This window comes from Thamnophis sirtalis, unplaced genomic scaffold, assembly GCF_051295495.1.
Source record: "Thamnophis sirtalis isolate CommonGarterSnake01/CBP01778 unplaced genomic scaffold, rThaSir2_p1.2 scaffold_2, whole genome shotgun sequence".
Lineage (NCBI taxonomy): Eukaryota > Metazoa > Chordata > Lepidosauria > Squamata > Natricidae > Thamnophis > Thamnophis sirtalis.
The window spans coordinates 94,648,339-94,666,657 of NW_028261382.1; the positions used below are offsets into that span (position 1 = coordinate 94,648,339).

The 18,319-nt window shown below is 45.9% G+C and overlaps 2 protein-coding genes across 2 annotated transcripts in view; one reads left to right on the forward strand and one right to left on the reverse strand.

Moving 5' to 3' along the window:
* Window positions 1-1,203: 1,203 nt before the first annotated feature.
* Window positions 1,204-16,526, forward strand: SCN3B (sodium voltage-gated channel beta subunit 3). Its single transcript, XM_087706407.1, has 6 exons — window positions 1,204-1,709; window positions 5,986-6,149; window positions 11,962-12,187; window positions 14,050-14,188; window positions 15,822-15,918; window positions 16,390-16,526. Exons 1-5 carry the CDS (start codon window positions 1,655-1,657, stop codon window positions 15,883-15,885), a joined length of 648 nt encoding a protein of 215 aa, XP_087562533.1. The 5' UTR covers window positions 1,204-1,654; the 3' UTR covers window positions 15,886-15,918; window positions 16,390-16,526.
* The window catches only part of GRAMD1B (GRAM domain containing 1B), a 204,896-nt gene continuing 194,782 nt past the window's right edge, over window positions 8,206-18,319 (reverse strand). Inside the window, exon 21 of the mRNA XM_087706400.1 lies at window positions 8,206-8,241. Coding sequence (XP_087562526.1) covers window positions 8,221-8,241 — 21 coding nt within the window. The 3' untranslated portion in view covers window positions 8,206-8,220. The remainder of the gene's footprint in view (window positions 8,242-18,319) is intronic.

The window sequence follows — 18,319 nt, forward strand, 5'->3', positions numbered from 1 at the left end:
TCCTCCTCCTCCTCTTCCTTCTCTCCCTTGTTCTCCTCCTCCTCCTCCTCCTTTTCCCTGCAAACCCCATACCCTTGTAACATTGATGATGCTACCTAGTTTGGTGATGAAACCAATTTCCTTGTATTTATTTCGTACAATGACAATAGAGACTATATTAAGACTAATGACCAGAATAACAGAACAGGATAACAGAGTTGAAAGGGACCTTGTAAGTCATCTAGTCCAACCCCCACCCCACCCAAGCAGGAGACCCTAACACCATTTCTCACAGGTGGCAGTCCAGTGTTTTCTTGAAAGCTTTCAGTGATGAAGCTCCCACAGCTTCTGTTCCATGGGTTGATTGTTCTCACAGTCAGAAAATTCCTCCTTGTTTCCAGGTTGAATCTCTCCTTGTTCAGTTTCCTTCCATTCTTCCTTGTCTGGCTTTTCAGTGCTTCGGAGAATAGCTTGACCCCCTCCTCTCTGTGGTAGCCCCTCAGGTATTGGAAGATGCTCTCCTGTCTCCCCTGGTCCTTCTCTTCACTAGACTAGCCATGCCCAGTTCTTGCAACTGTTCATCGTATGGTTTAGTCTACAGTCCCCTAATCATCCTGGTTGCTCTTCTCCGCCCCATTGCAGCATCCTCACAGCCATGGGATCAAAATTCAGCCTTCCCAACAAAACCACCCAAGGAGCCTCGCACATACCCTCCAGACCATGAACCCCAAAAGCACGCAAACTAGGGAGTAAACGCAACCTCGGAACAGGCTAACACTACAACATAGAGTTAGCGAAAGGCACAATGTAGGGCCGCGAGAAAGATGGCTCGGCTCGGCTCGGCTTGCTTTCCTCCCCAATCTTTCCTCCCTGCCAACTGCGTTACTCCCCACTACGACCTGCTGCTGGCAGAGCAACGGTTTCCATCCACTCTTGCCGGCGCCAGGTTTCCTAGAAAGCCCCGCTCCTCCGCCCAGCTGGGGAAAGAGGCGCGCGGGAGATGAGCCACCAGGAGCGCCGGCTTTTGCGCGCGGCGCTCAGCAGCCGCTTCGCCCCATTTGGCTGGCAAAGCGAGGAAGTCGCGGGTTCAGCGGAGGGGGGCGTGCCTGCTTTTTTGCCGAGGACAAATCTGCGCATGCTTCTACGTGGGGGGGGGAGGGGAGGGAAGGGAGGCTTCCTTTACACCCCCTACTCCACTCCACCCGCCAGTAGGTTGCTCCCGCTTCAACCTCTCCGCGCTCGTCTTCGCGCATCTCCAGGCGTCGGAGGTCGGGCTGGGCAGCGCGCTGGAGCAGCGGCGGGCGCGGAGTCCCCCTTCCCGCCGCGAGAAGAGCCGTGCCGCCTCCCCACGGGAAGGGGATCGGGGCTTGGTGCCCATCAGGCGCGGCGCCGGAGCCTTGGAGAAGCGGCCGGTGCCCAAATCGACCGGAGACGCCCGCGCCCTCGCCCGCGGAGGGAGTCTCTCTAAAGGCGGCGCTCTCCGTGGTGCTGAATCTCGCCCCGTCGCCGACGGCCGTGGTCGCGAGCGCTCTAAAGGCGCCGCTGTCCCCCACCGAATCCGCTCTTCCCCTGGGTCGATCCCTGCCTTGCTCTGCCCGGATCTCCCGGATCTCCAGTTGAGCGCCCTCTCCCTTCCTTCCCCAGAAGACCCCCGTCCCCCAATTCCGTGGGGATCATGGCTGCGCTGACAAAGGTTGCCTTCGCCTCGACCGTGCTGGCGGCGCTTTGGGGTAGGTACCGGGGTGGAGGGTGGGTGGGTGGGCTCTCTTGCCTGAACAATGGGAGTGGAAGGACGGGGCGCGGTGGGGAGGGGGCAAGAGGGGGGGCTGGATTTGGCAGCGCAAGGCAGAACCCTGTCAGGGAAGAGCGGCGGTTGGGAGGCAGAAACCTGGTGGCTTTCCACCGCTCCTTGGGGAACAAAGCTGGGCTGCCATGGTGAGAAGCGCGGCTTGTAATTAAAAGCCGCCTGTTGTTGTTTTGTGGCCGGTTTTTTTTTTATTTTTTCTCAGCTGGAAATCGGGCAGGGAACTCCCGCGTCTGGCGGTTTGCTTTGGCAGGTGGAGACTGTAACGGGAGAGGAGAAGCAAGGCAGGGAATCTGAAGGGATCCGCTACGGAGAGTTATAGACTTTTTCCTAACGCCGCCTCGTTGGGAGTTTTAAACCCGTCTCCTTCCAGTTCTGGAAGATTTAGACATCTTGGGTGTTTCCTTCCTTCTGCAACTTAGCTTTTTTGTGTTAAAATCCCCCCCCCCCTGTCCAAAATGTGCTTTTTCTAATCCCGGAGGACTACTTCTCAAAACAGTTTTTACCCAAAAGTATTTTGGTTTGGTTTTCAGTTCGTTTTTTTGGCTTGCCAGCTCGCAGCGGCCAATGTTAGATCTGGTAGTGTTAAACTTCCATGGGGATGCTACTCTGTAAAGAAATCGAACCGAAACGCCCCACCCTCAACCCCCCACCCCACCCTAGCTTGGATCCGAGTCCATTTCAAGTTAAACAAGGGTTCGTTTCTAGGAATGGGACCCCAGGCTAATGACTCTACCCTCCACCCCAATTTTGAGTATGTGCCATCAAGTTGGTGTCAATTCTTAGCAAGCCAGCTGGCTCTCATGGTGAATGCATGGGGCTACAGACCAGGAGACTGTGAGTTTTAGTCCTGCCTTAGGCATGAAAGCTGGCTGGGGGGGCTTTGGGCCAAACACCAGGAGACAGTGTGTTGTGGTCCAGCAGGAGCCGTTGGAGCTCCCACCAGACTCCAACAGCGAGGGGCCCTATGAGTTGGCTCTGGAGGATGTGGAGGACCCTGGATAGGGTTCCGACTCCAAGCAGGGGGCAGAGAGGCTGGTTGGCCACCAGGAGGCACCTGAGCCTTGGACCAGTGGGGAGGAGACAAGGCAATAGCAATAGCAATAGCAGTTAGACTTATATACCGCTTCATAGGGCTTTCAGCCCTCTCTAAGCGGTTTACAGAGTCAGCATATCGCCCCCAACAACAATCCGGGTCCTCATTTCACCCACCTCGGAAGGATGGAAGGCTGAGTCAACCTTGAGCCGGTGAGATTTGAACCGCCGAACTGCAGAACTGCAGTCAGCTGAAGTAGCCTGCAGTGCTGCATTTAACCACTGCACCACCTCGGCTCCTTCAAGGGAGCCGAGGTGGCACAAGGAAGAGTGATCCTGATGCCAGCAGTGAATTGTTCCTCGATGCCCGGCACCGAAGAGCTAATAGGCATCAGGAACAATTGCACAAGTACAGGAGGTAATTGCACTCAGCTGGTGATCATTAGGCTCCTCTCCAGACTATAAAAAGGACTGCTTGTGTACAGGCCCCTCTTGCAGAAGTCAACGCAGGAATTAATGTTGGAGAACATGATTGTGAGCTTGGCAGGCTGGATTGCTGCCACGGCTTATCTGTGCTGGATTGCTGCCCAAGCTTGCCTGTGCCAGTTTGCTGCCAAGGACCTGTGTGTCTGTTAATTAAATGACGTAACTTATCTTTGGCTCGGAGTGTGCTTCGGTGTGGAACACAGTGAGTTCTAGTCCTGCCTTAAGCATGAAAGTCAACAGGGTGACTTTGGGCCCCTCATCAGGAGGTGAGTTCTAGTTCTGCCTTAGGCATGGAAGCTGCTGGGTGACTTTGGGCCAATCACCAGGAGAAAGTGAATTCTAGTCCTGCCTTAGGCATGAAAGCCACCGGATAACTGGGCCAGTCATTCTGTCTCAGACTGACTCACAGGTTTGTGTTGTGGGGAAATAAAGGAGGGGAAAGGAGATTAGGTATCTTCGCCACCTTGAGTTACTTAATGAGTATTAAGGCAAGATTTAAAAAATTAAATAAATAATCTCCCTAGCACCTGCCCAGTTTTATGTCCCCCCCCCCCCCATGCTCTTTCCTTCCCCTTCTGGCCCAATCGCACCACCATTTAAGACAACAGGAATAGAAAATGCCATTTGTCTTCCTTTCTGTTTCAGAGTCTTGACGGTTTCACTCCAGTTCATGGAGGATAGGAAAGAGACAGATTAACAGCCCCTCCCCTTTTGTTCTCTTCTTCTTCTCCCCCCCCCCTTCTTGCCTCTCTCCAGCCTGTCTTTTTTCCTCTTCCTTTTCAAGCAGCAGGCAGCTTGAGCGAAATGGCATTCACCGCCTGGAGGGTCCCAAGAATAACCGTGGCCACATTTCAACCCCTTGACCTCAAAAAGCTGAGCCACGATCGTCACAATCCTGCCTTGTATGGCTACAGGGTGGACACGGTGGCTCAGTGGCTAAGATGCTGAGCTTGTCGATCAGAACGGTCGGCAGTTCGAATCCCTAGCGCCGCGTAACGGAGCGAGCTTTGTTGTGCTTTTTTTGATGGCGTTTTTGAGGTTAGGTGTTCGTAGCTCAGGGTCAAACTGTGGGGTCCTTGGTGCTCTCTGCCTGTGGCTGCTTTCCTGCAGATATTTCATGATTTGATTAGGTAACATCATCAGTGCTAGAAGGGACTGATAGTTAAAAGCACTGATGATGTTACCTAATTGGGTAATGAAACGTCTGCAAAAAAACCAACCACCAAGCTCAGAAAGCATCAACGACCCAACAGTTCGATTCTGACATACACATATTCTCTTCCATTGGTACCATCAAACTTTGATGATCTGGAAACTAGGGTTCAGATTAAGTTTCCCGCTGTAATTAAACTAACATGCTTAGAACAAATCTGAGCATTTTCAAAAGGAAGGAGAGAGGATAACAGGGGAGCAGTTAAAGGGAATGTGAGTTTGGAAACTGAATCTATAAATAGGGCTTGACCTTGTGGTGGGGGAAATGAGTTGCTAGTGTGATTTATAACTTTTGCAACAATAAAAATAACTCATTAGAAGGTCTTGGATTATTGGGAGCTTGCCCAATTGCTCCCAGTCCTCACGTACCCGATGAAAAGGGTAGCTCAGCAATTTCTGTAGAAGGATCCATCCTTCTCTTATGATATATGTCCCATATTTTAGGTGCTATGAGCAGAATCAAAGAATTTGTTGCTGAACTCCCGCGATTCAACCTCCCTGTGTTCTGAGCTAGGCTTCCCCCAAAAAGCACCAAGCAGATTCCTCATCCCGACGACAAAACCCCTTTTGTTAAACGAATGTGAATTCCTCTCATTCACCTTCAGCAAAGGCCTGGCAAGCAGTCTTTCAAAGGTGAATTTATGAACACAGACCTTATCTACCTTGGAAAGCTGCCATGTCAATATTTTCCAAATAAGGTGCTGTGCAAGGAAAGGCTGGGCACAGAGTCTCTGGGATTCACGGACAGATCTTCACACTCCTGAAACAAATGAACGAATTGTTTCCTCCAAAAGCCCACTCCCTTTTCCCTCCTCTTTTATTTTCCTATGGGAGGGGCCATTCATTGTCCACCTGTGGCTTTACTCTCAAGTTGACCCTGATTTCTTAGCTATTCTTTTCTTCTGGCAGCTCTGCGCATGCGCACACTGGGAACATGCTCCAGCTGTTCCTCTGCTTCACTGCTGTCTAGCTCCGAAGGCAGCTGATAACTGCCAGAGAGCCTTGGTCTCGTCTCTGCTCCCACACTGAGCCCTCGTCCGAGTCTTCCCCAGATTCCAGGACTGGCCCATGCTCCTCTCCAACCTCCTCATTGTCTGAATCTGCTGCCAGCTCCACTGGTCGCTGGTGGGTCACATCACCCTGAATGACTCCATCGGTTCTGAAGAGAGTCACCCAATTCTGTCCAAAATTGGTGCTTAATATAGATTGCGTTCTAAGGATCATCTAGAAAAAGGAAGCTTTTCCAATCTCACTTTTTAAATCCGTCTTCAAGAACCCCAACAGTAAATGAAAAGCTTTATTCTCGTCCAGCAAGAAAAACAATTTGAGTGGTATGTAATTTCCTGGGTCTGGTTTATTTATCTTTTCTTTTTTTCTTTCTTTTCTGACTTGGCAACGGTTGGGTTTTCTCCTGGCCGGGCATCTTCTCCACCTTCAAACTGGGCTGCACCATTTCCATCGTTATCCAGTGGGCATCTGTTTTTCCGTTTGTGTCGAAGTCCCTTCGGAGACCGAAGCCGTGCAAGGATCGCGCATGAAGCTCATGTGCATTTCCTGTATGAAGCGAGAAGAGGTTTCGGCCAACACCGTGGTGAAGTGGTTCTACAAGCCTGAAGGAGGACAAGATGTAGCTGTGAGTGAGATCACTTCTATACCTTGGACATGTGGACCATGGGAGATGAGGGTTGGAGGAGAATAGGAACAGGGTCTCAGAAAGTGTAAGAAGTTAGCACCCATCTCTGTCCTAGAAAAATGAAATATTTTAAGAAATATTAAAAGGCCAGAATATTTCCCCTAAAATTGAGGCAGAAACTCAATCTCCCCCTTCCCCACCTTTGTCAATGGGCCATTAAGGCCTGAGCCAGAGAAACATGTTTTAGGCAGGAAACAGACTCAGTCTTAATATTCCCCCACCTTTGTCAATGGGCCATTAAGGCCTGAGCCAGAGAAACATGTTTTAGGCAGGAAACAGACTCAGTCTTAATATTCCCCCACCTTTGTCAGTGGGCCATTAAGGCCTGAGCCAGAGAAACATGTTTTAGGCAGGAAACAGACTCAGTCATAATATTCCCCCACCTTTGTCAGTGGGCCATTAAGGCCTGAGCCAGACTATTCCACATAACAAAGACCTACCTCCTTCAGGCAGAGGCATCGTAGGAATTGCCCAAAGCCCTTTCATTACATCATCACCAAGCAAAGGCTTAACCGAGCTTGGGACTCAAAAGACAATCTACAAAGTTGCCCCTGCATGGCCCTATGGGAGTCTAACAACCAATCAGAATACAAGCTCAAAGACAAAAGCCCAGAGAGGGCATAAAACCAGGTTATGTCTAGTTTAATGAAAAGAAGGACTAGGGGTGCCATGATAGCAGTCGTCCAATATCTCAGGGGCTGCCACAAAGAAGAGGGAGTCAAACTATTCTCTAAAGCACCTGAAGGCAGGACAAGAAGCAATGGGTGGAAACTAATCCAGGAGAGAAGCAACTTAGAACTAAGGAGAAATTTCTTGACAGTGAGAACAATTAATCAGTGGAACAGAAGTTGCCTCCAGAAGTTGTGAATGCCCCAACACTGGAACTCTTTAAGAAGATGCTGGATAGCCATTTGTCTGAAGTGGTGCAGGGTTTCCTGCCTAGGCAGGGGTTGGACTAGAAGACCTCCAAGGTCCCTTCCAACTCTGCTATTCTATTCTTCTTTCTGAATGTAATCACATATTCTGAAAGGGAATTTCTTTTTTTTTTTTTAAAGGTGTGTTTGTTTATAGAACCTGATCCATAACAGCAGGATTTTGTTGTTATATGTTTGCAGGAGAACTTTACTCCTATTTGGCATTTCGGCAAAGAGATGGTGGGGGCGGGGAATCCAATTTTATAAAGGATAGATGTGTGATAGTGATCGGAGCCATGAATTAAATCTGCAGAGATGTAGATTTGAATCCATCCTCATGAACTCTTACAAGCCCATGGGGTGAGTTTGGGCTAGCCAAGATAAATCACCGTCACAGAATTGTTGCTGTGGAACAAAATTTTAAAAATGGGAAAAGGAGGGATCTGCATTCTGCCTTAGAGGAAGGACAGGATGCAAATCTAATTTGGCTTTTTTGGGGGAGTGGGGAAGGGGATGCGGGTATAAAAATAGAACTGGGTTAATTCCTAGTTTTGGGGAGAAATCTATGGCATTCCAAACAACTTTGATCATCCCCTCAATTTGGATAATGCTTGTCACAGAATATTCTCCATATTTCCATCTTCCTGTTTGATTCTTTTCTCTCTGTCACAAAAAAATATGGTAAGGGAATTCAGGAATTACAGAAAAGCATTTAAGCACTCTAAATATTGCCCAGTATGTGGCCTCTAAGGACATGGTGGCTCAGTGGCTAAGACGCTGAGCTTGTCGATCAGAAAGGTCGGCGGTTCGAATCCCTAGCACTGCGTAATGGAGTGATCTCCCCTTCCTTGTCCCAGCTTCTGCCAACCTAGCAGTTTGAAAGCATGTAAAAAAATGCAAGTAGAAAAATAGGAACCACCTTTGGTGGGAAGGTAACAGCATTCCATGCGCCTTCAGTGTTTAGTCATGCCCACGGAGACGTCTTCGGACTGTGCTGGCTCTTTGAAGCGGAGATGAACACCGGCCTTTAGAGTCAGGAACTACTAACGCGTATGTGCGAGGGGAACTTTTATCTTTTTATGTGGTCTCCATTTTGCTCAACTTGGTGGCAAAAATGCCTATAGAATGAACACATGAGAAAGAGCTAATCAGGACATCCATAAGCAATCATAATAATATGAAGACCTCGAAATAAAATACGGTGGCAAAAGAAAGCAAAGGTGATACCAATAATCCCCAGACATCTGGAGCAGTCCTTGAACGCTATTGTCATTGACAATTTCATTAGCGGTCAATTGCAAAAAGCAGCTTTACTAGGACCAGCTTACATCCACTGACAATGCCTCTAACCCAGTGGTGGGATTCAAATAATTTAACAACTGGTTCTCTGCTCTAATGACCAGCTGGGTAGGCGTGGCTCAGTGGTCATGTGACCGTGTGGCCAACTTAATATCACTCAGGTCAATGGGCGCTTCGCCTTAGCTGTTACAATGTCATAAGGGTTAACCGGAGAGGCAGTTTCTGTAAGCAGGGCAATAAAGATGAGGCTAGAAACAACACCAAGAATGTTTCCTTACTGCCTTCCTTACAGGATTAGCCCTGCAAAGTGGGGGGGGGGGAGAAACAAAATGAGATTTCTTCCAACAACAGGTTCTCTGAACTGCTTAGAAAGTTAACAACTGGTTCTCCCAAATAGGTTCAAACCGGCTGAATCCCCCCACTGTGGTCTAACAGCATCAAAAATCAACATCTGTCTATCCCAGGTCCTTAGGAAGGACCTAGTTGTTAGATAAGAATGTCAAATCCAGTCCGAACATCTGGATGGCTGTGCAACATACAATAATAATTATTTAAGTAACTGCTTCAGAGTTAAGAGAAAGAGAACATGGGATGTCATCCAAGATAAATAGCTGCTTTGGGAAGCTCGCCTGTATTTCTCTACTCTGTTTTGGCAAATGGTTGCAGATCTGCCAATCTCTTGATTCCTTTAATTAATCCTGTCACAACTAATACTTGGTTGATTCCCCCCCCCAAAAAAAACCCTGTGGATTCTGCAGTGAGGGGGAAATGCTTGGGGAAAAAATGCAGATCTTCCAACGTTCAAATGCTATCGGACAGTTATATCACGCCCAAAGCTTAGAATATACAGAGGTTGGTGAGCCCTGTTTTCTGGAAGCTTTAAGATTTCCTGGGTCCAGACACCAGGTGAGATTGGCCACTGGTGAGGGGAGCTGCCCTTAATAATTTAATTTCCCAGTTAAGATCTGAGAAAGCTGCTGGAAATGGTTTAATCTCAGTAGAGCTGATAAAAAAAAATAGCATTTCATGATGGGGCTAATCTGAGGCTCACCGTTCACATATTTTAAGTAAATCCCTAGGGATTGTGGGTTGCATTTATCCTCCCCTTTTTTTAGAAACAGCAAAGGGTGACCTAGAAAATTATTGGCCAATAAGCAGAATCTGTAATCTTTTGGCTAAGCACTTATACAGTAAACTGTAAATTCAGGGATTGCTGGAATAGGATGCTCAGCTTTCAGGCAAGGAACAGATTTGGGAAGATCAATCAACTATTGATCACGATCTTGCATCATTTCAACATTTAACTGAGAAGTATTGCAAAAAAAAAAAAATAGCACCATTTTCTTGGGAATTTTCCTAGAAGTCAGTATTTGATTCGGTCTGCAGACAAAATGATGGGTGAAGTTAGAAGCTTCTGCAATTGATTGGCTGGCTCTATCTATCTATCTATCTATCTATCTATCTATCTATCTATCTATCATCTATCTATCTATCTATCTATCTATCATCTATCTATCTATCTATCTATCTATCTATCTATCATCTATCATCTATCTATATCTATCTATCTCTAACTCTAACTCTATCTCTCTATCTCTGTCTGTCTGTCTGTCTGTCTGTCTGTCTGTCTGTCTATCTATCTATCTATCTATCTATCTATCTATCTATCTATCTATCTATCGCTGTGTGCATGTATGTTTCAGCATAATTCTTGAATGCCTCGAGCAATTTCAACCAAACTTGGTACACAGAGGTGCAATTTAGCAGGTTCTGACAGGGTCTGGAGAACCGGTAGCGGAAAATTTGAGTAGTTCAGAGAACTGGCAAATACCACCTCTGGATGGCCCCAGAGTGGGGAGGGAATGAGGATTTTGCAGTATCCTTCCCTTGCCACACCCACCAAGCCACGTCCACTGAACCAGTAGTAAAAAAATTGAATTTCACTACTGACTAAAACTCCTTGGGGTGTGTTTCTGTTAAGATACAGCCTGTTGTGCCCTAAAATGGCTTCTTCTGTACCGCCATAAAATGGCTTCTCTAGCGCCGCGTAACTGAGTGAGCTCCCGTTATTTGTCCCAGCTTCTGCTAATCTAGCAGTTCGAAAGCATGTAAAAATGCAAGTAGAAAAATAGGGACCACTTTGGTGGGAACCTTCAGTGTTTAGTCACCATGGAGATGTCGTCGGACAGTGCTGGCTCTTTGGCTTTGAAATGCAGATGAGCACCGCCCCCTAGAATCGTGAACGACTAGCACATATGTGCAAGGGGAATCTTTACCTTAACCTTAAGATATGGACAGCCATGCTAAACTCTTTATTACCCATTTTCTAATACTATAAGACTCTTAATGCTGTAGGATTCGTCCCTCAAGCGCTTGTAGATGGATATCAGCCTTATGGGAAAGAACCCTATTGTAGTAATTATCTCTACTTGTGTAATCTCCTGTCTAGTCACTCTCAGTGGGATGTGGCCAATTTAGAACTCTCACAAAGCCTCACATCAAAATAAATCTACACCTATCCATCTCAAAGTCTTACACATCTTTGTAACAGAGAAAGCAGGAGAGACAGTAGTATCTGCTCCTAGTTTTAAACAATGTAGATGCAGAAGGACCTTCACACCAGATGTATTTCGTTGGAGGTTTTCAAGAGGAGATTGGACAGCCAATTTTCTGAAATGGTATAGGGTCTCCTGCTCAAGCAGAGGGTTGGACTAGAAGACCTTCCAAGTCTGTTATTCTGGAGGTTGACTCAGCCTTCCATCCTTTCCATTTGGTAAAATGTGGGTCCAGATTTTGGGGGGGCAATATGCAAATAATGCTGACATTGTAAACCAGCCAGAAAGTCTTGTAAAGCACTCTGGGTAAATGAGGATTGTTGGGGCAATAGGTTGACTCTGTAAACAGCTTAGAGAAAGGAAAGCACTGTGAAGCGGTATGTCTAAGCACTATTGCTATTTCCTTCCTTCCTTCCTTCCTTCCTTCCTTCCTTCCTTCCTTCCTTCCTTCCCTCCCTCCCTCCCTCCCTCCCTCCCTCCCTCCCTCCCTCTGAGTAGTTAGAATGCAGTACTGCAAGCTAATTCTGCCAATTGTTGGTAGTTCGGTCCTCAACAGCTCAAAGTTGACTCAGCTTTTCATGCTTCCGAGGTCAGTCAAATGAGGACCCAGATTGCTGGGGGGCAAGATGCTGACTCTGTAAACCACTTAGAGACGGGCTGTAAAGCATTATGAGATGGTATATAAGTCTAAGTGCTATTCCTCCCTCCCTCCCCAGTGGTTAGAATGCAGTATTGCAGGCTAATTCTGCCAATTGCCTCTAGTTCGAACCTGACCAGCTCAAGATTAACTCGGCCTTTCATCCTTCCAAGGTAGGTAAAGTGAGGACCTAGATTGTTGGGAGCACAAGAAGCTGACACCGTAAACCGCTTAGAGAGGGCTGGAAAGCACCCTGAAGTGGTATATAAGTCCAAGTGCTATTGCTATATAAGTCTAAGGACTTTTACTAAAGTTGATGTCTCCTTTTTTTCCCTGGACTTTTACAGATCTACGAATTCAACAACGAGAAACGGGAACTTGAGAGTCCTTTTCAGGGCCGGCTTGAATGGAACGGGAGTGCAGATATGCAGGACGTCTCCATCTCGGTCCTAAACATCTCCCTGAACGATTCGGGGATCTACACCTGCAATGTAACTCGAGAATTCCTCTTTGAGACCCACCGGCCCATCTTCACCAGCTCGACGCTGATTCATCTCACCGTGATGAAGGATGGTAGGATAATCCAAGGGGTTGGTCATGGCTCAAGTCTTTAAGTTAAGAATCTCAGCTCTGCTGGGATGAAACCGTTTCCAGCAGCTTTCTCACATCTTCACTGGGAAGTTAAATTATTAAGAGCGGCAAACACAGGGTTACAAACAAACAAAAAGAAAGGGGTAATGGAGCAGAGGTGGGTTTCTACCAGTTCTCACTTTGTTCGGGCAAACCGGTAATGGTAATCTGGCCTGGATCGCAGAACCAGCAGCATCCCAGGCTGGCCACACCCCTGAACCGGTTCCCTGGTCTCTGCTGCTGTTGCCGGCATGTTTTTCATCAGTTTTTCATGGTCTTTGCGCATGCACAGAACAATTTACAGTGAATTGCACATGCTCGCAGAGTGAAGCAGAACCAATGCCGGTGGGAACCCACCCCTGTAATGGAGGGTACATTATGCATGTTTTTATTTATTTACTAGCTGATAACCTGGCATTGCCCGGGTATTTGTTTACAGGGGGGAAAGGTCTGGATCAAACATAATTTCTAATGTTGGATTTTTTTTCCCTTACCAGAGGGAGCCCCCTTGTGGAGTACTGTGAAGCTGTTACCATGGCAATTCCACTGCCATTTTGGCCAGTAGAAGCCATTTTATGGCAGTACAGTAGAAGCCATTTTAAGGCACAACAGACTGTATCTTAACAGAACACATACCCTGAGGGGTTTTAGGGATATCTTACCCCCACATTATTTGTTTCCAGAGAGTAAGTCATCTGTGTACCAAGTTTGGTTGAAATTTGTTTGAGGCATTCCAGAGTTATGCTGGGACATACACACACACAGCTGTTTGTATGTATGTATGTATGTATGTATGTATGTATGTGTATATATATATATATATATATATATATATATATATATATATATATATATATATATATATATGATAGATAGATAGATAGATGATAGATAGATAGATAGATAGATAGATAGATAGATAGATAGATAGATAGATATAGTTAGATAGATATAGATAGACAGACAGACAGACAGACAGACAGACACAGACAGATAGATAGGTAGATTATTATTATATATATTTATATGCTGCTCTTCCTCCTGTCCATATAAAGGAGGTGGGAAAGGATTTTCTAGGTTCCAACAATTTTTGCACTTAGAAAGTATTCAGAAGATCAACCCCCACCAAATTAAGTAGCCCAATTATGTAATTAATGCTTTTACTAGCACAAAGCTGTTAGACTAAACCAGGTTTCCTGGGGAGGGAGAAGTCTCCATCTACTCATGGTTTAAAAAAAGGGATGCACCATTTATTTCCAGTTTGCAGTACAAAAACCCTACCTGGGGTATAAGGATTGATTTGTGTTACTGTTGTTGTATTTCAAAAGCTCCCGTTCAACTTTAACACTGGAGCTGGCCGATTTTCTTTTCTTTTTTTCTTTTCTATTCTATTATATTCTTTTCTATTCTTTTCTATTCTATTCTATTCTATTCTATTCTATTCTACATTCCAATATTCTACATTCCAATATTCTACATTCCAATATTCTACATTCCAGTATGTGATCTATTCTATTCTATTCTATTCTATTCTATTCTATTCTACATTGCAATATGTGATCTGTTCTATTCTATTCTGTTTCTATTCTACTCTACTCTTTTGGTTTGTAAGGAATGTTTTGCCTTCACCCTCATTCCCCGGAAGATTCAGCCAACTGCAGAAACTCAGTGTCATTCCAGATCTGCCTTCAAAGTTAAGCTCCACATACTTGATTACATGAAGAGAGTTTTGCTCATAGGGATCAATCCTGGAATTATCTCCCTCCCCCCTCTTTTTTTCTTTTTTTTTAAAATCTCCTCTACAGCTGGAAGAGACTTAACAGCTCTCATCTCTGCAATAATGATGTATATTCTCTTGGTCTTCCTCACATTGTGGCTCCTGATTGAGATGGTTTACTGCTACCGGAAAGTTTCCAAAGCAGAGGATGCTGCCCAGGAAAATGCGTGAGTTTGGAGAAATCTGGGCATCTTGGGAAGCGAGAAAAGAAAGTAGAATTGTATTTTAGCAGCCGGGCGGCACGGGGTGGGGGTGGGGAGTGATGGAGAAGCAGCTCAACTTCTCCATAGTTCCAACTCAGGGTTGGCCAACCTATAATCAGCATTCAGATCAAATATGAAACCAGTAAATGTCTATGGAGGTTCTCTATCATCCGGGTCATGGTTTGTCCCAAAGTTTGTTTTTTTTCAAGAGGCAACTGGACTTTCTAGTTTTTTTCTTTGAAGGCGTTTTGCTTCTCATCCAAGAAGCTTCTTCACCTCTAGATCCTTTCAGAGAGTCTTAGAGGTGATCCTGAGGACACAGATAAAGCTCCAGGTGGCCTCAACGACTCTCTAAAAGATTGCAAACGACCAGCTGTCTGCAAGAAGTATAAATCCTTCCATTCCCCACCATCCAGCCAGAGTTGAAGATGCTTCTTAGGGGAGAAGTGCAGCATCTTCAAAGAAAAAAAAACAGAAAGTCCAGTTGCCTCTTTTAAAAAAAGTACTTTTGGAATAAAACCAGTACAAACTTTAAAAAAAAAAAAGCGGCTCCTTTATCACACTAGAGTCTAGGTAATCTGATGAACACATCTGCACAGTTGCTTTGGCAAAACTACATCACTGATTCTTTCTAGAACTTTTTTCCCCCCAACAAGCTAAATAGTCTGTACTTTTTGATGGTCTCCTCATAACCATCTCTGACTTTGCTTAGCTCTTTGAAACCACGTTCCTTAGATCAGTGTTTTCCAACCTTGGCTAATTGAGTGGACTTCAACTCCCAGAAGTCTCAGCAAAGGGCTGTTGTTCCTTGTGGAATTCTGGGAGATGAAGTCCAAATGGTTGGAAATGGCCCAGGTTACTTAGAGGATGCCACCTCGCTGGACTCAATCCGTGGGGGGTTTCTTTTTTTATTATTTTATTATTATTATTATTGGGTTTTTTATTAAAAGTTTTTTAAAAATTTACAGATATATACCTCTCCCCCAAAACACATCTCCCCCCCCCAACCTCCCCCCCCTCAACCTCGCAGACCAAATATAGGGTATAAACATTAACAACCATATTCTAAAATTAACTAACAGACTTTAGCATCATCCCTCACTTTAACTCCCCTTTTATAAAGCTAACTTTAAACAAGTTGTATCATTCCTTGCTCAATTCACTCCTAAGCTATCTGGAGTTTCTTAGTCCCATATTTATTCTGGATATAATCAATCCATCTTCTCCATTCCAGCTTGTATTTCTCATCTGAATGGTCCTTAAGATATGCTGATATTTTAGCCATCGTGGGGGTTTCTTAAAAGCACATTTGAGTATTTAGAATTCTTCTGCAAAAAAAGCAAGCAATTTTGTATACTGCTTTACGGTGCTTTGACAGGCTTCTCTAAGCAGTTTACAGAATCAGCATCTTGCCCCCGACAATTTGGGGTCCTCGTTTTACCCACCTCGGAAGGATGGGAAGGATGTGTCAACCTTGAGCCTGGTGAGACTTGAACTGCCAAATTGCAGGCAGCCGGCAGTCAGCAGAAGTAGCCTGCAGTACTGCACTCCAACCACTACGCCGCTGTGGCTTATAACCACCCTTTTTGTTCCCTAGTGCCAACTACCTCGCCATCCCATCAGAAAATAAAGAAAACTGTGCTATACCAGTGGAGGAGTAGGAGGTGAATTTGCACCAGAGTTTTGCAACAAAGGTGAGACAAAGGATCTTTTCACGATAAAGGAGAAATTTGCTCAGGATATTCCATCTAATAAAAATAAATAAATAAGTAAATATTTGTGGGCGTGGCATAGCTTTGTGGGTGTGGCAGGGGAAGAATACTGCAAAATCCCCATTCCCTCCCCACCCCACTAACCTGCTTTCCAGCTCCATTCTCCTGCACAGGGCAACAGAAGAAGATAGGCTGGGAGGCAGCAGGGGCGTGGCCAGCCTATTTGCTGGTTCTCTGAACTACTCAAAATTTCCGCTACCAGTTCTCCAGAACCTGTCACAACTGGCTGAATCCCACCTCTGCACCGCACCATTCTATCCATTCCAAAAAAAAATGTTGAGTGGATTTCTCCCACAGCCTCTTGGTTGTGGGGCTCACAGACCGGGTTTCCCCAATCAGCTCTTTACAACGCAAAAGGTAGATTACTCCTGCCCTGTTTCTTTTCATTTTCAGGAGCCTGACAGACCTCAAGGACTAACAAATCACTGCAGCTGGATTGGAAGGGATCCCGTTCCACGAGGTGGAGCCATGAGGCCGTCTACATTTATTCCCTCCTCCTGGGGAGGCATCCGTGGCTTCCATCTTGACCGATGACGGGCCTCCGTTTGAGGCAAGCTGAGACAGACAAAAGAGGGCAGGATGGCGCTGTTCGTCCCATCGTTGTCCCAGTTTTGTAAATACGAACTGCCTTTCTCCCTAACGTAGATTTTTTTTCCCCATTGGGGTCTTTGCCATCGCAAGCTGCCCCCAGGACAACGTTCTCCACTCTGAACCTTCTTCTATCTTCATTCTGGAATTAATTTAGCATCCTGTTCCCAGCATGGGGCAGGCAGGCAGAACTAAGAATCAGAAAGTTTCAGTTCTTTCTCAACCTAGGAGAGGGAAGGAGGAGGAGAACTCAGGAAGCTGGAAATATTGTTGGGATGACCACAGTAGCCTTGAAATTACCACCGTCCAGGGATTAGCCAGAGCACAAATCTTCCACTGTTTGCATAATTTCATTCATCTCCATCTTTGTCCATAGTCAATTCAGGGTTTGTCTGACTCCTGGGTGAATCCCAAGTGTGGAGAATAGGTTTCTGATCATGTAACAAGGTAATAAGGTTTAGACCAGTGGTGGGATTCAAATTTTTTTTACTATGGCGTGGTGTGATGAGTATGGCAGGGGAGGGATATTGCAAAATCTCCATTCTCTCCTTACTCCAGGGGAAGGATACTGTAAAAATCCCCATTCTCTCCTTACTCCAGGGGAAGGATACTGTAAAATCCCCATTCTCTCCTTACTCCAGGGGAAGGATACTGTAAAATCTCCATTCTCTCATTACTCCAGGGGAAGGATACTGTAAAATCTCCATTCTTTCCTTACTCCAGAGGAAGGACATTGTAAAATCCTCATTCCCTCCCCACTCCAGGGGAAGGATATTGTAAAATCACCACTCCCTCCAAATCCACTGGGACTCGGGAGGCAGAGAATAGATGGGGGCAGGGCCAGCCAGAGGTGGTATTTACCAGTTCTCCGAACTACTCAAAATTTCCGCTACTGGTTCTCCAGCGCTGTTCAGAACCTGCTGAATACCATCTCTGGTTTAGACCAGGGATCCTCAAAACTTTTTAAACAAGGGGCCAATTCACGGGCCGTCAGACTGCTGGGAGGGCTGGGTGGCTGGGTGGGCATGGCTAGGTGGTCATGTGACTGGGTGGGTATAACTAGGCGTTCATATGGCTGGGTGAACATGGCCAATTTAGCAGTCCAGAGCAAACTTTGGGAATGATGCTAGCAAGGGCTGGCATCGGATATACGAAGCAGGGCAAGTGGTCACCCTTTGGGGCTTGAGATGATCACCACAATGGCCAAGCAGCCAAATTAGGAGAACCCTCACAAGGTCCAGTCTTAGTCAACCTTGGTTGGGTTGGAAGTAGAGCAAGGCTGGTGGTTTCATCATCTCTGTGGCCTAAAGGTGGAGCTCTCGCCTCACCATCAGGAGGTTGTGAGTTTGATCCTAGGTAGAGGCAGATGTAGGGTCTCCTGCTTGGGCAGGGGGTTGGACTAGATGGCCTGCAAGGTCCTTTCCAACTCTGTTTATCTCTTAATTCAGAATTCCTGCTTCCTTGTTGCCCAGTTTGGGATGATGGAAATAGCAAGTAAAATACATATTAATATAGATTTCCATCACACACAAGTAGCCCAGGGGAGATAAACTCAAAGTCTTTCAATTTAAAATGTTTCACTTCTCATCCAAGAAGCTTCTTCAGTTCTAGAGGTTAGAACTGAAGACGTTTCTTGGATGAGAAGGGAAACACCTTAATCAGAAAATCCAGTTGCCTTTCAAATTGAAGCTCCTTTGGGGCAACCATGATATATATGGATGAGTGAGAACCTCCA